Genomic DNA, 19,574 nt, shown 5'->3' with positions numbered 1-19,574 from the left:
TTTCCTTAAAAACAGATGTTTTTGAAGATTTCTATTAAAACCTTCAAAAACATCTGTTTTTAAGGAAAATTATAGCTAGCTAAGTTATAAATCACCTAGCGCTACATGCTAACTTTAATGTTAGCACTAGCTAGAGTTAATTTATAACTTAGCTAGCCATAATTTTCCTTAAAAACATCTTTTTGAAGATTTCTATTAAAATAAATGCTATCGACAAACTCTAATAACCAGAAAATATGTGTAATAAACCTTAAACTAACCTTTGCTAACAACATATAGCAGACCAGAACTGTGCTGAAATGATGGCTAAAGTCAAAACCCCAAACTTTATTGAACATTACAATACAGTAGGTTACCAAAATAATTCCACTAATAATGCAGAGAAGATAATACTAATAATACTAATAAAAGCTGCATTTATGATGTAAAACATTTTAATATTATAATATTATAAAATGTACATTTATAAACAAAAATATGATACAAAAACTTAAGATGTATATTTATTAAATAACTAAATTCTCCTGTGAAGCCTCCTTCAAAATTTACCTTTTTATAGTAACGTTAAGTGTTGGTTTTAAAATAAACAAAAAAAAGGCCAAATTCTGACAAAAAGACAACACAGGACAACATATTAATATCTTTAAGAGTGGTTTTACTCATATTAGCAAGTGTTATGTTGAAAGGTAACCTACCGTATTAAAAAACCAAAAAAGAGCTGGAGGTGTACACACCCACTGTGTCAGTCTGCAGATGACACTAATGGATTTATCTGTTATCTTTAAATGCCTATGATAATAAGAATGCAAATGAAACAACTCTGGAATAGTGTAAGTACGTGACCATAGTTGTAAACTGGTGATATATAAATAACTTAATGTAAATTAATGAAAAAAAAAAGATAAGATACAATGATACAAGCATTTTTTCTGGTTGTTATTTCACTCTTTTTACTAGAAAGATTCATGTGTTGAACAATAGTGCATGGAGATAATGTTCTGGCAAATAATGATAATTATCTGAAATGCTATGATCATTTTTGCTGCAGTTATTGGAGCTTTTCAATTTCGTGTACTTATGGGAAATGCTTGCCCCATCATTACATTCATGCTTGTTTTTTTTTTTTTTAACATAAATTCACATGAAACAGCTGCTTAGGTCCCATATTTCTTGCTGATGAACAGTGGAGCTCAGTACTTTGTACTGCTCTGCTATTAAAAGTCCAATTAAATCAACAGTCTCTAACATTCAGAGGAAGCCTGATGGTGTATGTTTGAGCAAAAGCCATGCACAATTAGCCTCACAATTATATATCAACACCAATTTACCCTCCAAGGAATATCTTAGCTGATCGTTATGCTGAGACGTGTGTCTGAGTATCATTTAGCTGTGAAGGCCACAATTTGGTTATCACCATGACAACAAAAGCCTCTGGGCAACTGAGCCACTGTGCGATGATAGGTGTGTGGGGGCGAGTATCAGCTACTACCGACATGTCGATTTATAATCTCCCTCTGCTTCTCTTTAAGCAGAGTTCAGTGCGCATCAAAGCATCACACGTGTGGCCAGCTCAGCACTCCGCGCTTCTGTCTCTCAGTGACGGTGTAAATGAGTGCGCACAAGTGTGTGCAGAGAGATAAACCCTCTCGGAGTTCAATATATGTAACCTTTGACAAATGTGCTGCGCTCCACCAAACGTATTTTAGGCGAAGTGTAGCTACTGTGCTGGGACTGTGTGTGTGCAGGAAGTGGTCAGAGGCTTTTGTTTCTTCTGGTTGACTGAGAAGAGTCAGACAAGATATCGGTTTATAAATTTGTGCCAGGACAGGAGCTAAATCCATCAGTCTGTGGCTTTTTATTCGCCCCCCTGAGAGAGGCAAATATAACACAAAGAAAGAGACGGAGAGCCTTTCTCGCTGCTCAGGTAAACAGGATGCATAATCTGTCAACTTTATTTGACAACTGCTTCACATTTACTTCAAGGGGGGCCGGTTCAGGGCGAAGACAAATGGGTTGGATACAACTCCTTTCTCCTTTCTGAGCACAAGTGGGGGGGGGCTTAACGTGCAAACAGTTTTCACACCGTTGGCTGGCCTTTCGTTCCCTTGTCTCGAACCACTTCCTCTGCCCCCGCGAAAGCCATTAATGGGGGTGTTGTGGTAGTCAAAAAATAACTTATAAATTTGTCCGGGATCTTCAGCCCACGCTTGATCACATCACCAGCTTCCTTGCACTGCAACACGCTGTTACACAGATGCAACAACTTTTAGAGTAATAATTTTTTTTATTATTATTTTCATTTTCAGTAGAGGCTGGCATCATCAATTGACTGACTGTTTACAGCAGTACACTGGCTAGGATTATCTACTGAGGGATCTGCGGTACCTCATCACCCGGTAAACCTAAACAGTTTAAACCACGGCACTGGATCATTATATTGTTACTGAGCTCATTTACTACAAATAAATATTCAAATAAATAAACAGGCCACTTCGTGTAAACCTGGCAGTGTTTTTATGACGCAGCACTGCTTCTAAATATGTTCTCAAATAAAGGAAAAAAAAAAAAGTTTGGTTCAGAGAAATGATCGCAGATCGGAAGTGGGCGGAACGGGGAAAATGTGCGTGTGCGTCGTCTGTGGGAGGCTCGCCGGTCTGTCGCTCGTCTGTAGCGCTCAGGTGCGCTTCATCCTCACTCAGAGGTGAAAACTTTCCGAAACCGCTACCATGGATTATAAGATATCAGCAGGCAGTCATTTATGAAAATACAGTGAAATATGTTGAAGCATCGCGGCAGCGTCGGAGGAAAGCCCGATTAAAGCCGTTAAAGTCCTCTGTGACGGTAAGAGACCGAAAACTCTCAGACAGTTCTTAACTCGGTGAAACGGGAACTTAAACTTTGGATGTTTGATCATTTGTGCTGTTTTTGTGGCTATAATGTGGCATACATTGCGTCATCTGTTGGTTAGATATGATATAGTACCAAAGTTTTTTTTATACGTATATTTAAACTTTTATTTTAATAAGACCTATAAAATTTCTCACAATAGACCAAAATAGGTTGCCTTCTGTTACTGTTTTCAAACTGAAACTTTTACTCTGAAACATAACCTGTAAGATCGTTTTGTTCATTGTAATTTGTCCTGCTGCTCAATAATCAGAGAAGCACAGATAACTGCAGTGTGCAGACACAAAGTGGAGTGTTTTAACAACAGCCCTGAAACTGAAACTCTTTGTGCCTCATTCGTACAAATTCATGTGTCGCTCGTCTGATGCCCTAGTTGTGAAGTCCTTCCACTCCACCAGGTTGACTGGTGGAGTGGAAGGACTGAAGGATCTAGACCCAGGCAAATGTGTTGCATTACTTCCTGGGGGATCTGAAATGTTAGTCATCAAATGTTTCCATAAAGCCACAGCAAACTCACAAACCGGAAAGACTTTTGCAAAAATATGCAGCACACTCTGCTCTCTTGGCCACAGTACCGAGAGGTAAGAAAAACCCCCCAGTTTGAGACATGAAATAAAACCACAGTGAATCTACTGTATAGTTTCTGTTTATGGGTCAGACTGGAGCATCTTACTCTCTAGCCTGCTTACATAACCGCTGTTTGCTAGACTGCAGGTTGAACATGTGCAAACACTTTTTCTTGTTTTGCCTTATCTTCAGGCAGACTCAAGAAAAAAGTAGAAGAGAAAAAAAAAGCAAACAAACACTACGGCTTATCTATTCTCTAAATGACTCATCAGCACTTTCCACAGCTGATGTAAGGCACAGTAAACAAACCGGGGAAACTGTACCAACAATAGTGACTGCTTTTACCCCTATAGTCCCGCATCCACGTATATAGACAATGCAGGTACTGTGCGAGCTGTGACGTGCGACGTGACGTGTCACTCAGATGTCATCGTGGTCAAAGGCCCCAGGTGTTGTCCTCAGGTAGCACCAACCAGGGGAGTATTTGCTTTCAGACAAGGACAGCCACCAATGCTCAGCCCTGGGTCTGAGTATCTCGCTTTCACAAAGATGCTTTTGATATCATAATCTCAGGACGCTGATGCAAATCGAAATGGCACCGAGATCAGATTTAACCTGGAGGGCGGTGAAAAGAGAGGATAGACAGAAAGTGGCACGACCTGCTGACTGAAGAGGAGGGGGAATTTCAGACGGTGCCCAAAGTAAAAAAAACTGCAAGACAGATTTTCATGCACAAAAAAGTGACTGACTGTAATGATGCAAAGCCAATGGAATTGATAATGAACCACCATTACCGCGGTGGTGATGGATTTTCATCTTCATGCCGATGATGGGAGCGGATTCGAGTTTATTAGCAGGAAAGAATCCTGGCTCTTCCACGCGATCCTGCCTTCCTTTCTTCCACTAATTAGATTGATGGGTCTGTTGCCTCGCGTGCTGGAAAACTCCATTCAGAGCAAATAAAACCCGTGTCACATAATCGCGGGTAAAAAGATGAACCACGGGGAGAATAGTGCAAGGCACAAAAATAAATGCTTCGAGGCATTTTCATCTAGTCTGTACAGGCATAGTAACTCTTATCTATTTATCCACCCACACAACACAAGTACTTTTGCTCAGTACTTCAAGTCAGCAGAAATTTTTTCTCTAACGTTGAAAAAGTCTGACTGTGTGTTCTTTTGTTTCCCTCTTTGTATTTCTCACCTTATTCTTTAATCAAGGTTTCCACTGACTTTTATCTTTTACTACTCGCTCCTCTCTATCTGGCTCTAAAGCTGGACTCTTAGACTCTTCCCCCCCCCAGCCTTTCACACTATCTTTCCAACTTTTTCCTCAACTATCCCACGTAGCTCACATCCTCTCCTGCTCTCGCCTGTCCTTTACTTTCTTCTCTTGTCATGTCTGTATCCATGAGGAACCCACCGCAGCGCCGGCGCTCTCTTGGTCCCGTCTCACCCAAACGCATCTACAGAAACCTGTCCTTCAGACTCAGGGGGGGTGGAGAGTCATCTGTTGCCGCCGACTTGGATGCGCCTAAACGCCCCAGCAAGTCTGCAGATGCTGTAAGATATCCAGGTGTCATTCTGAAAGGGAGCTTTGGTCACGTTGACTGAAATGTCATCTGCCTTGGTTTCTGTTATGGTTAAAAACTATGAGATCTCGACTTGACATTACACGCTATCTCTGTGCCACTAACCTCCTGAGACCTGACAATACATTTTGTGGACACGTGTCTCTCAAGGGTATTCCAATAGGCGAGCAGCCTCATTGTTAGATGTGTCACGTGCGAGGCTGTCACCATCACGACGGCTCCTCGTCAAAGTGACTCCTGCTGTAGTTTGACAGCCACATTTTATGGGAGCAAGAGATTAAAAAAAAATAAAATCAAAGCTAGTTTCAGAAAATAAATCAGTCCTCTGTAAGAAAACATTGTGAGCTTTAAAGCTGACCTATTCGGTTTACCTTATTTCCTGTCATATAGTCTGTTATTCATATATTAAATGGTAGATTCGCATACTAAACGTGGTTGTGGTCAGCATAAGTGTAAGCAATCCCTGTGAACCCAAAGCTATGCAAATACTCTTTTTAATTCAGTTCAATTCAGTTTTATGTACATAGCTCCAAATCGCAACAACAGTTGCTTTAAGGTGCTTTACATTGTGATGTAACAACAATACAGAAAATACCCCAACAATCAAACGACTATGAGCAAACACTTGGCGACAGTGGAAAGGAAAAACTCCCTTTTAACAGGAGGAAACCTCTTTCAGAAATAGCTTCCGGTTGGGTATTTTAAAACACATTTCTCTTTCTGTTACTGGCTCTGTGTGGCGGCATAGAGAGAGGCACACAGCTTTAGCTGTGAGCACAAAAGCCCTACACGTCTGCTCTTCATTACTTCTATTTACGAACCGAGCGACTGCACAAAGGCTAAATATATAGGAATGACTGATTACTTTGAACTGTGAACTGTGCGTGCGTTGTCATGTACGCAGTGCATGGGCAGTTATCTGAAGCTTGTGATTAGTTTATTTAGGGATAGGTTAATTGATTTTCTTGATTGGTTCACAGCCCTGACACACACTGGCAGTTGCTCATAGTTTGATCTCCCAGGTCCCTGTCAAATAAAGCTTGTTGAGTATGTGTCAAAAACACTGTGTGTTCAGGTAAGATTTTATAGTTTTAACATCTGCTTAAAAAAAAAACCTCAAAACAAAAAAAACAGAATTCTTGAAGTTCAGCATTAAAATTTTCCAGTCTTCTTTTATTTTATTGAGAAATTCCCTAACGTCCACCACTCAGGGCATTACATTGCACTGGGGAAAAAATGCTTTCAGAAAAGGAAATCACTCTCAAGCACGCTGTGTTATATAGAGCTGCTCCTGCTGCTGCTTCATATAATAATAATAAGAGCAATTCACAAACTTTCCTGGTCTCAGGAGGCTGCTGTATAAAGCATCAGTCGAGGCACCTTTGGTTTATGATTTGATTTGTGTCCGATATCATTCTCCTTTTTAACGCTCCCTTCTCTTTACTGCGGGAAATAAATCTCTCTATCCTTCTTAACCCTCTTTCTCTTTCTCTATCTCATTCCTCCACCTGCCTACCCTCCCGTGGCCCTGCACCCTTTCTCCTGCTCCCCATTAGTACAAGACCCTGTGGGAGGCAGTGGAAAATGAGGATACACTGGCTGTACAAAGCCTTCTGTCCAGAGACCGCAGCAGCGGTGGAGGAGGCGGAGGCGTGTGGGACAAAGGAGAGAAGAGAGAGAGGGACTGGGAGAGGGACCGGGAGAAAGGGGTGAACAGAGTGAGTGAACAGGGGCTGGTCCCCCTGGATGTGGCTGCCCTTACCCATAATTCCCCTCTGCTTCATGTACTGACAAAGGCAGGAGCCAGACACAACCCTGTTTGTAAGTCTTTTCATGTAAAATGTCAAAAGTAATGGTTTAAAATCAGATTCTGTACGGCTTGACTTTAATTCAGATTATGCCCTTTGTCTTGCTTCATGTGCTCGTCCTCCGCCTCTCAGTGTGCCGACCAGCGGAGTGGGCACTCAAGCTGGACGCTCTGGTGGCCCTGGCAGATAAACGGACAGAAGAGAGGAAGACGGAGTTAGCGATAAAGGCCGGGGCAGGCCCTCAGGCACAGGCTGATCTTCAGAGGCACATCCAGCTCTGGAGGCTGCGGCAGCAGCTGTACTATCGGATGAGAGAGAACTTCCAGAACACAGGTCAGCAGTCAGCTTGTGGTATTTCACTGTTGCGCTGCTTAGCCCTCAAACTCAGATCAGTTTTCTTTCTGTTTTCAGTGAAGTCTCGCTCGTTTTTTCCCCTCTTTCTTTATTTCTGCTCTCATAATAAAACCTTTTCTGCAGCCAGCGCAGTACTTTCCTGGCAGTTTAACTCAACAAAGCCACCCGCCACTGCTGACAAGACTGCAGTGATCAAGTTTTCAGCTCAACATCTTGCTTAAGTTTTACTAAAACTCTCCCTCTAGCCTCTTTCATCTCATCCAACATTCAGCAGACTGCCGTGTCATCAGCCTTTCAAATCCTCTCCTTCCCTGCACTGCCTGTTTCAAATAAACCCTCGCAGCTGTAGATTTCAGTAGAAATTCACACGCGCAAAAACCTTCAAGACTTCGTCGAATCACGCGTTGACACATCAGGCAACTTACCATCCTCTGCACCACCTGCTCAAGCCTTTTCCTCTTGGCTCTCTGTTGGGCTAATTTTTTTTTTGTCTTATTTTTTTCAGATTTATATTGCAATGTTCCCTGCTGTACCAACTTTAACAGCTCTTTATAAACGTCTCTCCTTAGCTCTCGTTTCATTTCTCTTTCAAGCACAGCCAATTCTCTCTCTGACTGTTTTATTATCGCAGCGTTATTGTAAGGGCAGCGAGGCCCCGGCGCTTGTTTTCGTGTGCAGTGAAATTAAACTCACTCTTATTGTAAATCTCTCTGGGTAGGAGAGCCGGATGGCATCTTTAAATATAAAATATGGATGTGTTTTTGTCTGACGACTGTGACTTACTTATGGTAATGTTTTCACTCAAGATTACATCTTAGGCTGAAGAAACTGAAACACAGTTAGATTTACTCATCAAACTCTGGAAGCGTTTTAAGGTACAATTGTGATAATAAAAAGCTCCGAGATTGTCTTGAAACAACACAAGTTTGCAGGGAATACAATTTTTAACCCTGTAAAGCCTGAGCCATGAAATAATTGCCCCAAAATTCAAAGTTTTTGAAACTAGTGTTTATTCAAGCATCATTTTTCACTAAATCTGGTATTTTTGTGCAATTTATTTAGGTTTTTCAGGAGAAAGAATCCCACTGATGATGTAAATAAATTGCATATTAAATATGCACACAAATACGCAAACTTTGTAAGTGTATTTACTGCATACAGCAACCATTTGTAGATAGTACAAGCATCTAGTTTTTTTTTTCTAATCTATTTATTTTTCTGTTTTTAATACAGTTTACTTCCCTTTGTCTTGTTTGCCTTCATGTTGCTGTAACATGTGAATATCCCCAGTGTGGGATTAATAAAGTCTGTCTATGATACAGTTGGCCCTACAGGGTTAACATCAGTCTGGCACAGTCTGATTGCATATCATTTTTCAGTAGCCAGCTGCTAATGCAGTGCTTTAACCTTTCTTTAACTGTTGGCAAACCCAGTCAGATGGTTAAAAATTAAATGCTTGGTTGTGGCACTAAAAAGTGTCATTGTGGGAATAAAAGCTGTGGAGAAATGGCTTCATGTTTAAGAGAAAAATAGCAGTTACTGTATTTCTGTTAGTGTGTGCCCTGCCACCAGTTGACTTCACCATAGGCCGAGGTCAGACATCAGTCTGTGGTCGCCATGATCACATATTTAAGCAAGCCTTCGCTGAGCCAGTGTAAAAAAATATGTATTCTATGATACATATAATGTGTATTCTAAGATAGAGCACAAATATATTAGTGGTTATCAGTGATATCTGTTTGCTGTAACAAATTTTCCGGAGTTCATTTGTGTGTGTTTTTGTCATCAAGTTTACTGCAGTGTAATACTTTGGTTGTCTGCATTTGCTCTGTTATTTACTCGTGCTCATTTTAACACGATTTTTATCTTTTCAATGTTCCACGCAGAGCTCCCGGGCCCTCCCAGTCATGTGTCCATCCTGGTGACGAGCACATCATCTCTGTTTGTGACAATCAAAGAGCCAGAGGGGGACACGGTGGGGCTCATCACCCGCTACAGAGGTAGGGAGGGAACCAGATGAGAAGACTTTCATGGAGGATTGGTTGAATGGATGGGTAGATAAAAGGGTCAGTTAGATGTGGGGCAGAAAATGGATCGATTCATGATGGATAGATAAGGAAATTAATGGAGTATAGACTTTACTGGTGCAATTTAATCAAAGTCTTGAACGTAATTTAAGCTGGCTGACACAGTATCTAGTTTAGGCTGTTTTTGCTGCTCGGTTTTATAGACGTATAAATGTCATGCTTTGCGGCCAACAATAGATTAAGCCCAGGTGCAGCAAGTCCCTAAACCTGTAAACACTCAGGTCCTTAAGTTATCCCTCACGAGGGGTTTCGAGCAAAGCCAGAGAATAATCTGTCAGTGGGATTGTTTTGCATTCACAGTCGAATGGAGCACCTCAGCCAGCTTCAAACGCATCCTCGGCACGGCCCAAGTTACAGAGACCAAGAACCCCTCCTACGTTATCAAGGGGCTGACGGCAGTAAGTCGCCCACAGTCTCACGTATTCACAACCACAGATAACAGCTGCAAATGCACAGATGCTGCAGATACGCACAGAAACTGACACCTGTAATTTCTCAGAGGCACATAATCAAGCAGACGGGTATAAAACACGTGCTGCAGCTCTGCACCCACACACACATTGTGTTTATTGCTCCTCCATCACTATCTTCTGCACTGAACCACCTCTCATAAGAGTACACTTATCACTTTAACCAGATGAATTAATAATGAGAGCGCCGTATGGCTTCTTGGTTAATGCTCGGTGATAATTTGGCAGGTCTGCTGTTTCTCCAAACACAGGGAGTGCATTACTTCGTGAGAGTGAGCGCCTACAACGTGAAAGGATGGGGCCCGCCTCAGTGCTCCACTCCAGCCAGCGCTGCCCCCTCCAGTGAGTGTGCAGAACTACACAACTTTGATGAATGTGGATTTTGAAGCTTCGAGAGAGCTCCATTCTTTCCCTCTTTGTCCCAGTGTAATAGAATTACTTAGCTGACATTAAGCTCGATGTGAAAGAAGTCCAATCCTCTCGCGGCTTGTAGATTAATGAGTTATTAAAACGTGGAGACTTAAAGACGGCAACACGAGTCAATGGGCCTTGCAGCCGTGCCGCTTTGACTTCGAATTCTTGGCTCGTAATCTTTCTTGCACGCCACCCACCCCTAACCCCATCGCTGGGCTTACTTGCTGTTACTTTCTACTTCTAACAAAAGCCAGAGCTGCCAAGCAAGGATTTGTAATGGGGAATAAAAGCTGAAATATTGATGTCAAAGCAAACACTGGTCAGTAAACAATCACAGCCAGAGTGTAATAGATTGCCCAATTTATCGTAAAGGAGATTTGTTGTGCTTTTCCTTATTTTCTGTCACATATGCTGTTACAGTAGACAGTATATCATATCAATCATGACAAAAGCCTCAAATAATGAGGTCAGTGTGTGTTAAGAAATCCCAGTGAACCAAAAGCTCAGGCTTCAGGCAGTTTCTTCCTATACGTTACTATATAATGTCAACATGCACACACACAGGTGGGTGCAGAATCCCCATCCGCCTGCTGTTAAAACCTTGAGATTGAGGGGCTTCACTAAGACCCAGTATAAGATCAGTAGGAAATATTCTGTGAACCTTGAGATGGAAGTGAGCAAAAATTAAATAAATAAAGATTCACTTTAAAAACACACACACACACAAAAGATCCCCAGCTTAAATGGATACATGATTAGAGCGAGTCACAATGAATCAACTTCAATTTCAACTTTCACAGCATACAGACGGTCTCTCATGGAGACGCCGTCGCTTCCTAATCACCAAAAGATTAAAAAAAAAAAAGCAGCACTCAGGAGTCGCTAGCAAATTATTTCTTGCTGTCTTAGCTGATTTTCCTTAATTGCATAGAAGTGAAAGCCACAGTCTGCTTCTCTCTGCCTTTCCTGTGCAGGTTGGAGAGAGTGCGATGGTGTAAAGTCAGAGTTCAGAAATCATGAGGCCCTCGTGAGGAAGCTGCTGGAAGATGCCAAGGAGTCGCATCTTAGAGGATATTGCATAGGTAACGTGAGATCTCTGGTGATTTTATGCTTTGGTGCATTGGGTCCAAGTGCACATGTTGTTGTCGTTGTGTGTGTAATTATACTTGCGCAAAATGTTGCTTTTATTGAAATTCTTACGTGTTGTATTTTCAGCTTTGCCTTAAGAATCTCGTTTTGTATTCAGATGTTCATGTTGTTTTAAAAATAATTTGAAACTAATCTTTAAATTATAGTAAAAGTGAATGCAAAGTTGTTCTTAAAGTTCTTTGTTTGCACAGTCTGCTTTTTCATTTAACCTACTAAGACCCGAACTCTTTCATGGCATGCATTTTTAATTTCTCTTTGCTTTTTGGGCTGATTGGGACCTGATGAATGTAAAAACAAAGAATTACCTGATTTATTTATTTTTTAACCTGATTTTTGTTTCTGAGAAAAATTTTGATAGAACAGTGGCAGTATAATGTCCTCGTAAGTGGATATCAGGCACTTGTAGAGCAAAATTTACTATTTTGGTCTAGACAACCCAAAATGTGTCCACATATGTGGATGCCAGGTCCTAGGAGGTTAAGGCTGTAAATGAATGGAAAGAGCTCCCTACTAGCCTGACAGCATAGACATTTCATATTTTCTCCCAGAACTCAAAAAAATTGATTTCAAGAAGTCAGTTTTGTCAGATACAACATCTTTACCTTCATATACCCCTGAATTTTGTACTATGTTTATATACTGATGGGGTAATTTGTATTCATCCATGTAGGAGTTTTGTGATGTGTTTAAGGAGCTGTCAGTGCATCCAAGGGGTTGTTGGCTTATTGTTTCTACCTGTTCAGTGACTTTCTTACATTTTGTCCCATGCCAGTATTTAATATCTAAAGAAAATGCATTCAATTATGAATGCATGTAGTTCTTCAAATGGTGTCCCATTATGACAGACCTGAAAGGTGGTAGTTTGCGTGTTCAAAGTAGCTGTCTTTTCTGTTCAAGATGTGTGCAAACAGTCAGAAAATCAGATTATTTGTTGTTTTTTCACAAGCCTTTAATGTGCACACTCGACAACATTTTATTTCTACTTCTCACCATTTATATCAGCAGCATGCGCTATAGATGTCAGCCCCTTTAAATACAGAGAGAAAAGTCTTTTCCTGCCTTCATCCAGTCAGGTGTCGTGCGTGCACAGTGAATGTATTTTGGGAGATAAAATGAATTTCATCCAGTCTGATCCTTCTCGCCTCCTCTCCACAGAGAGCTCGAAGCCCCAGAGTCCCAGCAAGCGTCTGTCAGTGTCTCGAGGCATCAAACAACTGTTCCAGTCCGCCACCAAGTTTGTTCGTTTCCTGCAGAGGTAGCGCTCAGTCTCTCTTACCTATCCCACTGTGCCCTGAGGGTATCACAAGTAATGGATTAAATGCAATCCCATTAGAGCAGCATAGGCTGCAAAGTTGAAAAGCCTTATCTCTTACTGTTATTGCAGAGAACAGTAGTCACATTAGAGCCACTGTAGCTGTTAGTTAAGAGGTCTTTTGAGCAGAACGATGGCTGTAATCACTGGACTGTGGCAAGTGGCAGGTGACTGATAAATCCTTCATCCTCCCACAAGCGATCCGTCGACCACACTCACCAGAATCAGAAGCTAGCAAAGAACAAAAGATGGTGCTGCATGATTATGTTCATGCAGCACCATCAGTGAAGGTTAAAAAAAAGAAAACTTTGGTAGTGAACAGAGAGAAGTTGACTGTGTTTGGACCCCTGAGTAATTAAAAAAAGAGACCATGTTTCCTACTGGACTGTCACGTTGGTCTGTGAAACCCGCCTCTGTGCTTTTGCTTTACTTCAGGGATTATAAGCTGCTTTGACAGTTATAAGTGTTTGAAAATCCACTGGGTGATTCAAAAAATAAATTGCTGTCAAGCCACAAAATTGATCTTTTTCAGCTATAAACTTTTCCCCCGGAGGCAGTGCTTTTTATTGTTTCTTGTAATTTTGCGGTCCACAGTGACTTGTGAAATTGAAAGCAGCGTGTGCACTTTTTCTGACGTTATCTGCGTTTTCTCAAATTGATCCGGTCAGGGGGGTGTACTTGGCGACTGTGTTCTACCACAAGGATAACATCCTGGTCACAGCCGAAGATCAGATCCCACTGGTGGAGATCCAGTGCTGCTCCACCTCCATCACCCAAGACTTCCTTTGGTTTGCCAAGGTGAACTGTTACGTATATGTGTGTACTGACAATTACAAGCTTGTTGACTGTGCAACTAATTGAATTAACACAATTCATAAATATTAAATATATTTACAGAAAATGAATCTCAGTGTGATTTTCTGCTTAAATTGGGTGTTCTGTTTTTCTTGTAGCTGTCCTGTGCATGGCAGCAAGTGCCCTGGCTACAGCAAGGGCTTTCCTCCGCTCACTCATCTCCCTCCTCCCTCCTTCAGAACAGACACAACATTTTAAGAGCTGTTTCCCAGCTGCAGGTAGGAAGTTAAGCAGCTTATTGTTAAGATAAGAAGCATCAAAATGGGTTAATTGCTATTTTAATTACTTCTTTACATCTCTTCCTCCTCTTCCTTTCCTTATTTTTGCCATGCTTTCCTCAGTCGGGCTACACAACTGCGCCCACAGAACCCCTGTTTGGCTGAATTAATCTCCACTACACTTATCATTTTTAATCCTTGGTTTCTCTTGTCCACCTCTCCGATGTCAGTCTTCTCTGGGAACAGTGGACCTGGGCCAGATCTACTATGAACCCCTGAAGGATCGGCAGGGCAACGTACTACTAGTCACTCTGAAGGAATTTTCAAACACTCCCAGGTAAGAAAAGGTCAAAGAAAAAGAGCAGAGAGCACCAAAAGGGCTTTAAACTGCAAACCCAATTCGGAAAAGTTAGAACTCTGGAAAATTTAAATAAGGGCAAAATGCAAGAATATGAAAATCCCATAAATCCATACTGAATACGTGAGAAAACACAGGAACCATATCTAATGTTTAAAGTGAGACATTTCGACAGGGATGGGAAAATAAAAAGAAACAGTTGGAGGAACATTTTGCAATTATTAGGTTAAATAGTAACAGTAACAGTAACACGACTGGGTATAAAAAGAGCGTCTTAGAGAGGCAGAGTTTCTCAGGAGTAAAGATGGGAAAGTAGTCAGCATTCTGTAAAAAACTGCATCTGGCAATTATGAATTAAAAAATCTGAATAATGTTCTGAAATTAAAATGCAGAGACTTTGAATATCTCATATTATGTTCTGTATATTATCAGAGAATATGGAGAAATCTCTGTGTGTAAGGGACAAGACTGAAAATCTGTGCTGGATGCTTCGGGCAACACTGCATGAGAAACAGATGTGATTCGTCATGGAAATCACTGCATAAGCTCAGGAACACTTCCATAAATCACTGTCTGTGAACGCACTTGGCGTCCACACAATTCAGGTTAAAGCTCTATCATGCAAAAAGAAGCCATATTTGAAAATGATTCTGAAACGCCTCTGTCTACTCTGGCACAAAGCTCATTTAAAGACAACGCGAAAAAACTGTTCTGCAGTCAGATGAGGGGAAATGTAAAAATCTTTTTTGGAGAACATGGACACAACCTCCTCTGGACTAAAGAGCAGAGGCACCATCAGCACACTGGTATTAGTTTGCATCAGTGCTGATGGAATTGCCAGTTTGCACCATATATAAAGGTTTTAGAGGAATGTGCAGTGTGCTCTGGTCCAGATTATGTCTTTTTCAGGTAAAGGTTAAACCACATACTGCATTTATTATAACAGCATGGCTTCATAGTCGAAGTGCCTAACTATCCTGTCTGCTGTCCAGGCTTTTCACCTGCTGAAAACATCTGGCACGTCATGAAATCATAGTTTCAGAATTTACCAGGAAAAGAAAACTTCTATCACACAAATAAAAATTACCTTTGCTTGCAGTCGGTGGTAGCCTAATTAGGTGTCAAGCTGGGCGTGTTTGGAAGTCATGCTGTACAATATCTTTGGGTTATACAGCCTGTCAGCTGGTTGTTGGTGGGGTACTGGCTTTGCTATTCTTGATGAATCGACCTTTTCTTTGGTGGTTCCATGTGGTTGCATTTCATTTTTCCCTGGCTTGTCTGCTCTAGCCCCCCCGACCCCCCGCTCCACTGGATTCCTCTTGCACGGCTGGAAAAGAACCGCAGCAGAACGCCTCTGCTGCCTGAGCCCACCGCCATGGACATGCTCTATGAGCAGCTCAAGGTGAGAAAGAGGAAAACAGTTGCACCCAGCAGCGGCTTTCAACAATAGTACATTGAGCGCTGAGTTTTACTGAGCCACTAGTTTACCTCCTGTGCTGCTAACCATGAAAAAGCACTGAAATTAATTTGGGATGCCCAAACTGAATTAGCTAACAACACATAATGAGGCAGGGGGAAATAAAAGTCTCATAAGCTTTACATCCTATTAACAGATCTTAACATTTCTCTCTCTCTCTTTTGCACCGTATCTCTTTGTCTCTGCTCTCCAGGAGAAGCTGTCCTTTCACAGGCACAGCCTCCAGTGGGCCCAGCCAGGTCTGTATGTGGGCATCCTCAAACTGTGTAGCTCGGTGGAACAGATCAGGGTGCTGGTGCCTCTGAGGTTGCCCAGTTTGCTCTGCCACACACGGGTTCGGCACAACGCGCACGTGACCAGGTAACGCAACTTGACCAGGTGATACTCTGTGTCGGTCCCTTGATAGACTATGTTGATGTTCGTCAGGTTATTGCAGTAGCTCACTATTTTTACAACTTTATCTGGAAAACAACTGTTGAAAAAGATATACTATTTTAAATGATCTGCACAAACAAGTGCAGTGTCTGTACACATGCTAGGGCTTCAACAGGCAGTGATACTGGATTGTTTTTAGACCTCTCTCCTTACTTATTATGCTCGTTTCGTTGACTGTGTTTTTACTGTGTGGCAGAGAGGAGTGGACGTGGCTTCAGAGTCATGTTTACACTGCAGCCAATGGCGGCGTTCAGAGTCTGTTGGACGCTGAGGACGAGAGCACGATGGAGAGCAGCAGTATGGAGGAATTCGTCAGGTCTCTGAGAGCAGCAGTCACACATCTCCTGACGAAGCTCAACATCCCCCTCTACAGGGTAAACACTAGTTTCCAGCTGCCTCAGATTCACCTGAAACACCTGAAATTCTCTGTCAAACTATTATGAAGAGAAATAATCTTTTAAACTGATTTTCTTTGTCCGTTTTATGCTCTTGATCCAGCGGAAAGATTTTCTGTTTCTCATCTGTATTTGAATAATTGTGTTTCTGACAGGCGTATCAGTATGGCGTGTACACCCGGGAGTTGCTTCAGTTTGGGGATAACCTGTCAATGCTGCTGCTGCTGCCTCCCAGTGAGGACTTCAGCTCCAGTTACTGGCCTCTGGTGGGGACCAAGGAGCCCGGCCTCACCATGCCTCTGCAGATCTTTGAGCTGGGTAAGTGGAAAACTGTATATCCAGTGGATCTATTTAACAATGGTAGCGCAGAATTTTTCAGTGATGAAAAAAGGGACCCAGAAATGGCAAGCTAGACAGACACATACCGTCTAAATGAGACTACAGCTTTAAATGTTAAATAAATCCCTGCAAAGATATGCAGAAAGCACACTGAGGCACAATGTCTAATGCAGTTCGCTGTTCTCCTCTCATTAAAGGTAGAGTAGAGTGCACTGATAAATTCTGTGGCTTTTTCCTCCTGACTTTGATGAAGTCATTTGTCTTTCCTCTCGTCTCTGGCTTGTCACCCAGTTCACTTCTGGACATATGAACGGGACTTCCTCTCGCAGTACTGTCAGGCCTGGGTAAGGCTGGAGCTGGACACTCACCTTGCCCAGCAGGCTCTACGGGAAGCGCTGGAGACCAAAGAGGTGCAGGAAGCCCGGGAGCGGCTGAACCACATCAGTGAGCTTTCACAGGTGAGATCCTGGGCAACAAAAGCAGAGTGCAGTACTTAACAGGAAAACTTGTGACATGTGGTTTATATTTGCTTCCACTGTTGCCAAATCCACATTTCAGTTGACTTAATTATATTAATAAAAGTTTATTAATAAAGATTTCATAATGAAACGCATTACTGTCTCTACTGCCTGTTTTTTATGTTTCATTAGCGTCTGGATGTGGTCTGGAGGGATGCGCGCTGGATTATGGACTGTCTACAGTGTGTTCGGTCCAAGCAGTGGGTGGGGGCGGTGCCTTTAGGCCTGGTGATGGGAGGAAACCCACCACCATGTCCTGATGGTGAGGAAGAGGAGAGTTTGACTGCCCGATTGTCATGGCCCCATCGATTAGCACAGAGAGCCATTACAGGTACTGCAGTCATGCTAGTGTACACATGTAGCACTGAATACACGAAAACATTATTTAACATGAACTTAATTACTTATCTACATAATTTTAAAATCTGTTGGCTTGCCCCTATAATGGCCTTTAAAGTTGCATGTTAAATGTAAAAGTTGTGACAAATGACTGGATGGATCAACTGCCACAAAGACCTGCTGTGGAAGAGAGCCAGAGATTGATGATAACTAATAATTGAATGTAGAGAGGTGTATAAACACAGAGTGAGTAAAAAAAATTGGGGTGAAGAAGAAAAATTCAGAGCATCATGGGAAGCCCCAGTCACCTGATCCAGATCATTTTATTTATAAGATTAATTATATGTTTAAATCTCATTTGATCAATCTGAAATCAAGCAGCAGCAGAAAGCAGTTGGGGATATTTATACTTGGCAAAACAGAAAATATGTCTTCTAGTCAAACTATTTGAGGGAAAATTGAACGAATATTTGGAAAACAGCATTAACACAGGAAACTGTTACCATTGCTCTGTCATAATAACTGCTGTTACAAGAATTAAGTGTAATTTTTAGAACAAATGATGCTTTAAAACCAAGATAAATACTTTTTCTTTCTCGACCTTTTTTTATTTATTTTTATGCTTCCTTTTCAGAGAATTCGGGCAGCGCGACTCCGCCAAACATCGTCACCGCTGAGGTCTCAGCTCCAGCTGTCCCTGAAGAGGCTGCGCTGGTGTTGATGGAGGGTGTCGTGAAGGGAGGGTACCCTGTAGACATCACCACTCAGTTGCCTGCAGACTTGGCAAGTTCTGGCCAGTCAGATTTGGGATCTGCAAGTGCTTTAATGGACTCTGGATTGAAGCCTGCTGCTGCTGCAGAGCTGGAAGTGGAGTATCCAACTTTGGACACACAGGAGTCCTACAGCAGAGAACAGGACTTCCCTTCCAGCATCACTGAAGTAATCCGGCCGATGGAGATGGCAGAGTTGGTGGACATCTTGCCAACGCTGAGTCTCATTGAGGAGGAAAACCCCTCGTGTCCATCCACGCCGTCAGTAATGGACATGCTAGAGAGCTTCGGACTGGAGATTGGTGAAAGAAACTCCATCTTTGAGTTTGGGAATTCAGACGCAGTGGATGGAAGCAGCTGCCCGTTGTCACAAGAACAATACATGCCAGCCTCTTACGGCACGGTGAATGCCGAAGATGGCGACGCCCCTGTTTCCGCGGATGTTCCTCAAGACAAAGCAGAGACTCAGAAGCTTCCCAGTAAGGGGACGTGTCTTCCAGTAAGGAATCAAGTGGTGTGGGAGAGACCCTCTAACAGCCCATCCTGATATCAGCTCAAACACCTGCATCCTTCAGACTTTAGTGTTAATTTACATGCAGAAAATCTAAATTAGACATTCCTCTTGTTTCCTGACCTTAAATCAGTGTTTTAAATGACAGGCAGATACAAGCTCATATCGCACACTTGTCACACCCAAGATAATGGAAAATACGGGAAATGAAAAGGAGACTGTGTGGATTTTTTCCCTTTTTTTGCACATTTCTTTGGCTTTAGTTTATCTTTTCTAATATCGAGTCCATTTAACCTTGTTAGGTGGAAAAATTAAGCTATATCGTTGCTGTTATGACTTGAAAACCCATTACTCACTACAGCACAAAAAACATCCACGCTGCTGCTTGTCGGAGCTGTAAACAAACCCATTAAATTCCCACAATTCAGTCAAATGGAAGCATTTGCTTGGCAGATTACGAAAAGCTGTCATACTTGCATGTGTAACTGAATAATTACGGCTGCGTTTGGTTTGGATCGAGGCGGTTTCTCTGGTTTATTTACCACAGAGAGGCAAACTGAACGAGAGCGCTGAAAGCATATTAGAATGTAAGAACACAATAGGGTATAATGGCCTTGCCTTTCAGCTCGGTGCCTTTCAACGAAAGTCAGTATATGGCCATTTTAATGGGACACTTTTTCAAACTAAACATCACTGTGCA

At 42.0% G+C, this 19,574-nt stretch overlaps 2 protein-coding genes across 9 annotated transcripts in view; one reads left to right on the top strand and one right to left on the bottom strand.

The window, feature by feature from the left end:
- The window catches only part of LOC116311544 (meiosis inhibitor protein 1), a 60,343-nt gene extending 60,007 nt beyond the window's left edge, over positions 1-336 (bottom strand). For all 7 annotated transcript variants that reach the window (XM_039610920.1, XM_039610924.1, XM_039610922.1 and 4 more), the window contains exon 1: positions 261-336. The gene's annotated coding sequence lies outside the window, so the exon portion shown is untranslated. The remainder of the gene's footprint in view (positions 1-260) is intronic.
- A 2,274-nt stretch (positions 337-2,610) lies between these two features.
- LOC116311560 (ankyrin repeat and fibronectin type-III domain-containing protein 1-like) lies at positions 2,611-19,090 on the top strand. 2 transcript variants are annotated; one of them, XM_031728704.2, is made up of 19 exons: positions 2,611-2,841; positions 4,749-5,036; positions 6,622-6,886; positions 7,006-7,206; positions 9,114-9,227; positions 9,615-9,712; positions 10,036-10,126; positions 11,173-11,280; positions 12,503-12,602; positions 13,328-13,457; positions 13,613-13,732; positions 13,963-14,069; positions 15,378-15,492; positions 15,761-15,927; positions 16,199-16,376; positions 16,553-16,715; positions 17,028-17,194; positions 17,387-17,585; positions 18,228-19,090. In XM_031728704.2, the coding sequence occupies exons 2-19, from the start codon at positions 4,872-4,874 to the stop codon at positions 18,908-18,910; spliced, it is 3,171 nt and encodes a 1,056-aa protein (XP_031584564.2). In that variant the 5' UTR covers positions 2,611-2,841; positions 4,749-4,871; the 3' UTR covers positions 18,911-19,090. The 2 variants fall into 2 exon arrangements, with proteins under 2 accessions (XP_031584564.2, XP_039467415.1); XM_039611481.1 differs by having other exon boundaries at positions 4,695-5,036.
- The last annotated feature ends 484 nt before the right edge of the window (positions 19,091-19,574 follow it).

The sequence above is a fragment of the Oreochromis aureus genome, linkage group 4 (assembly GCF_013358895.1).
Source record: "Oreochromis aureus strain Israel breed Guangdong linkage group 4, ZZ_aureus, whole genome shotgun sequence".
Lineage (NCBI taxonomy): Eukaryota > Metazoa > Chordata > Actinopteri > Cichliformes > Cichlidae > Oreochromis > Oreochromis aureus.
Note: the sequence above shows the minus strand (reverse complement) of the source record. Positions and strands in the feature narration are given on the sequence as shown.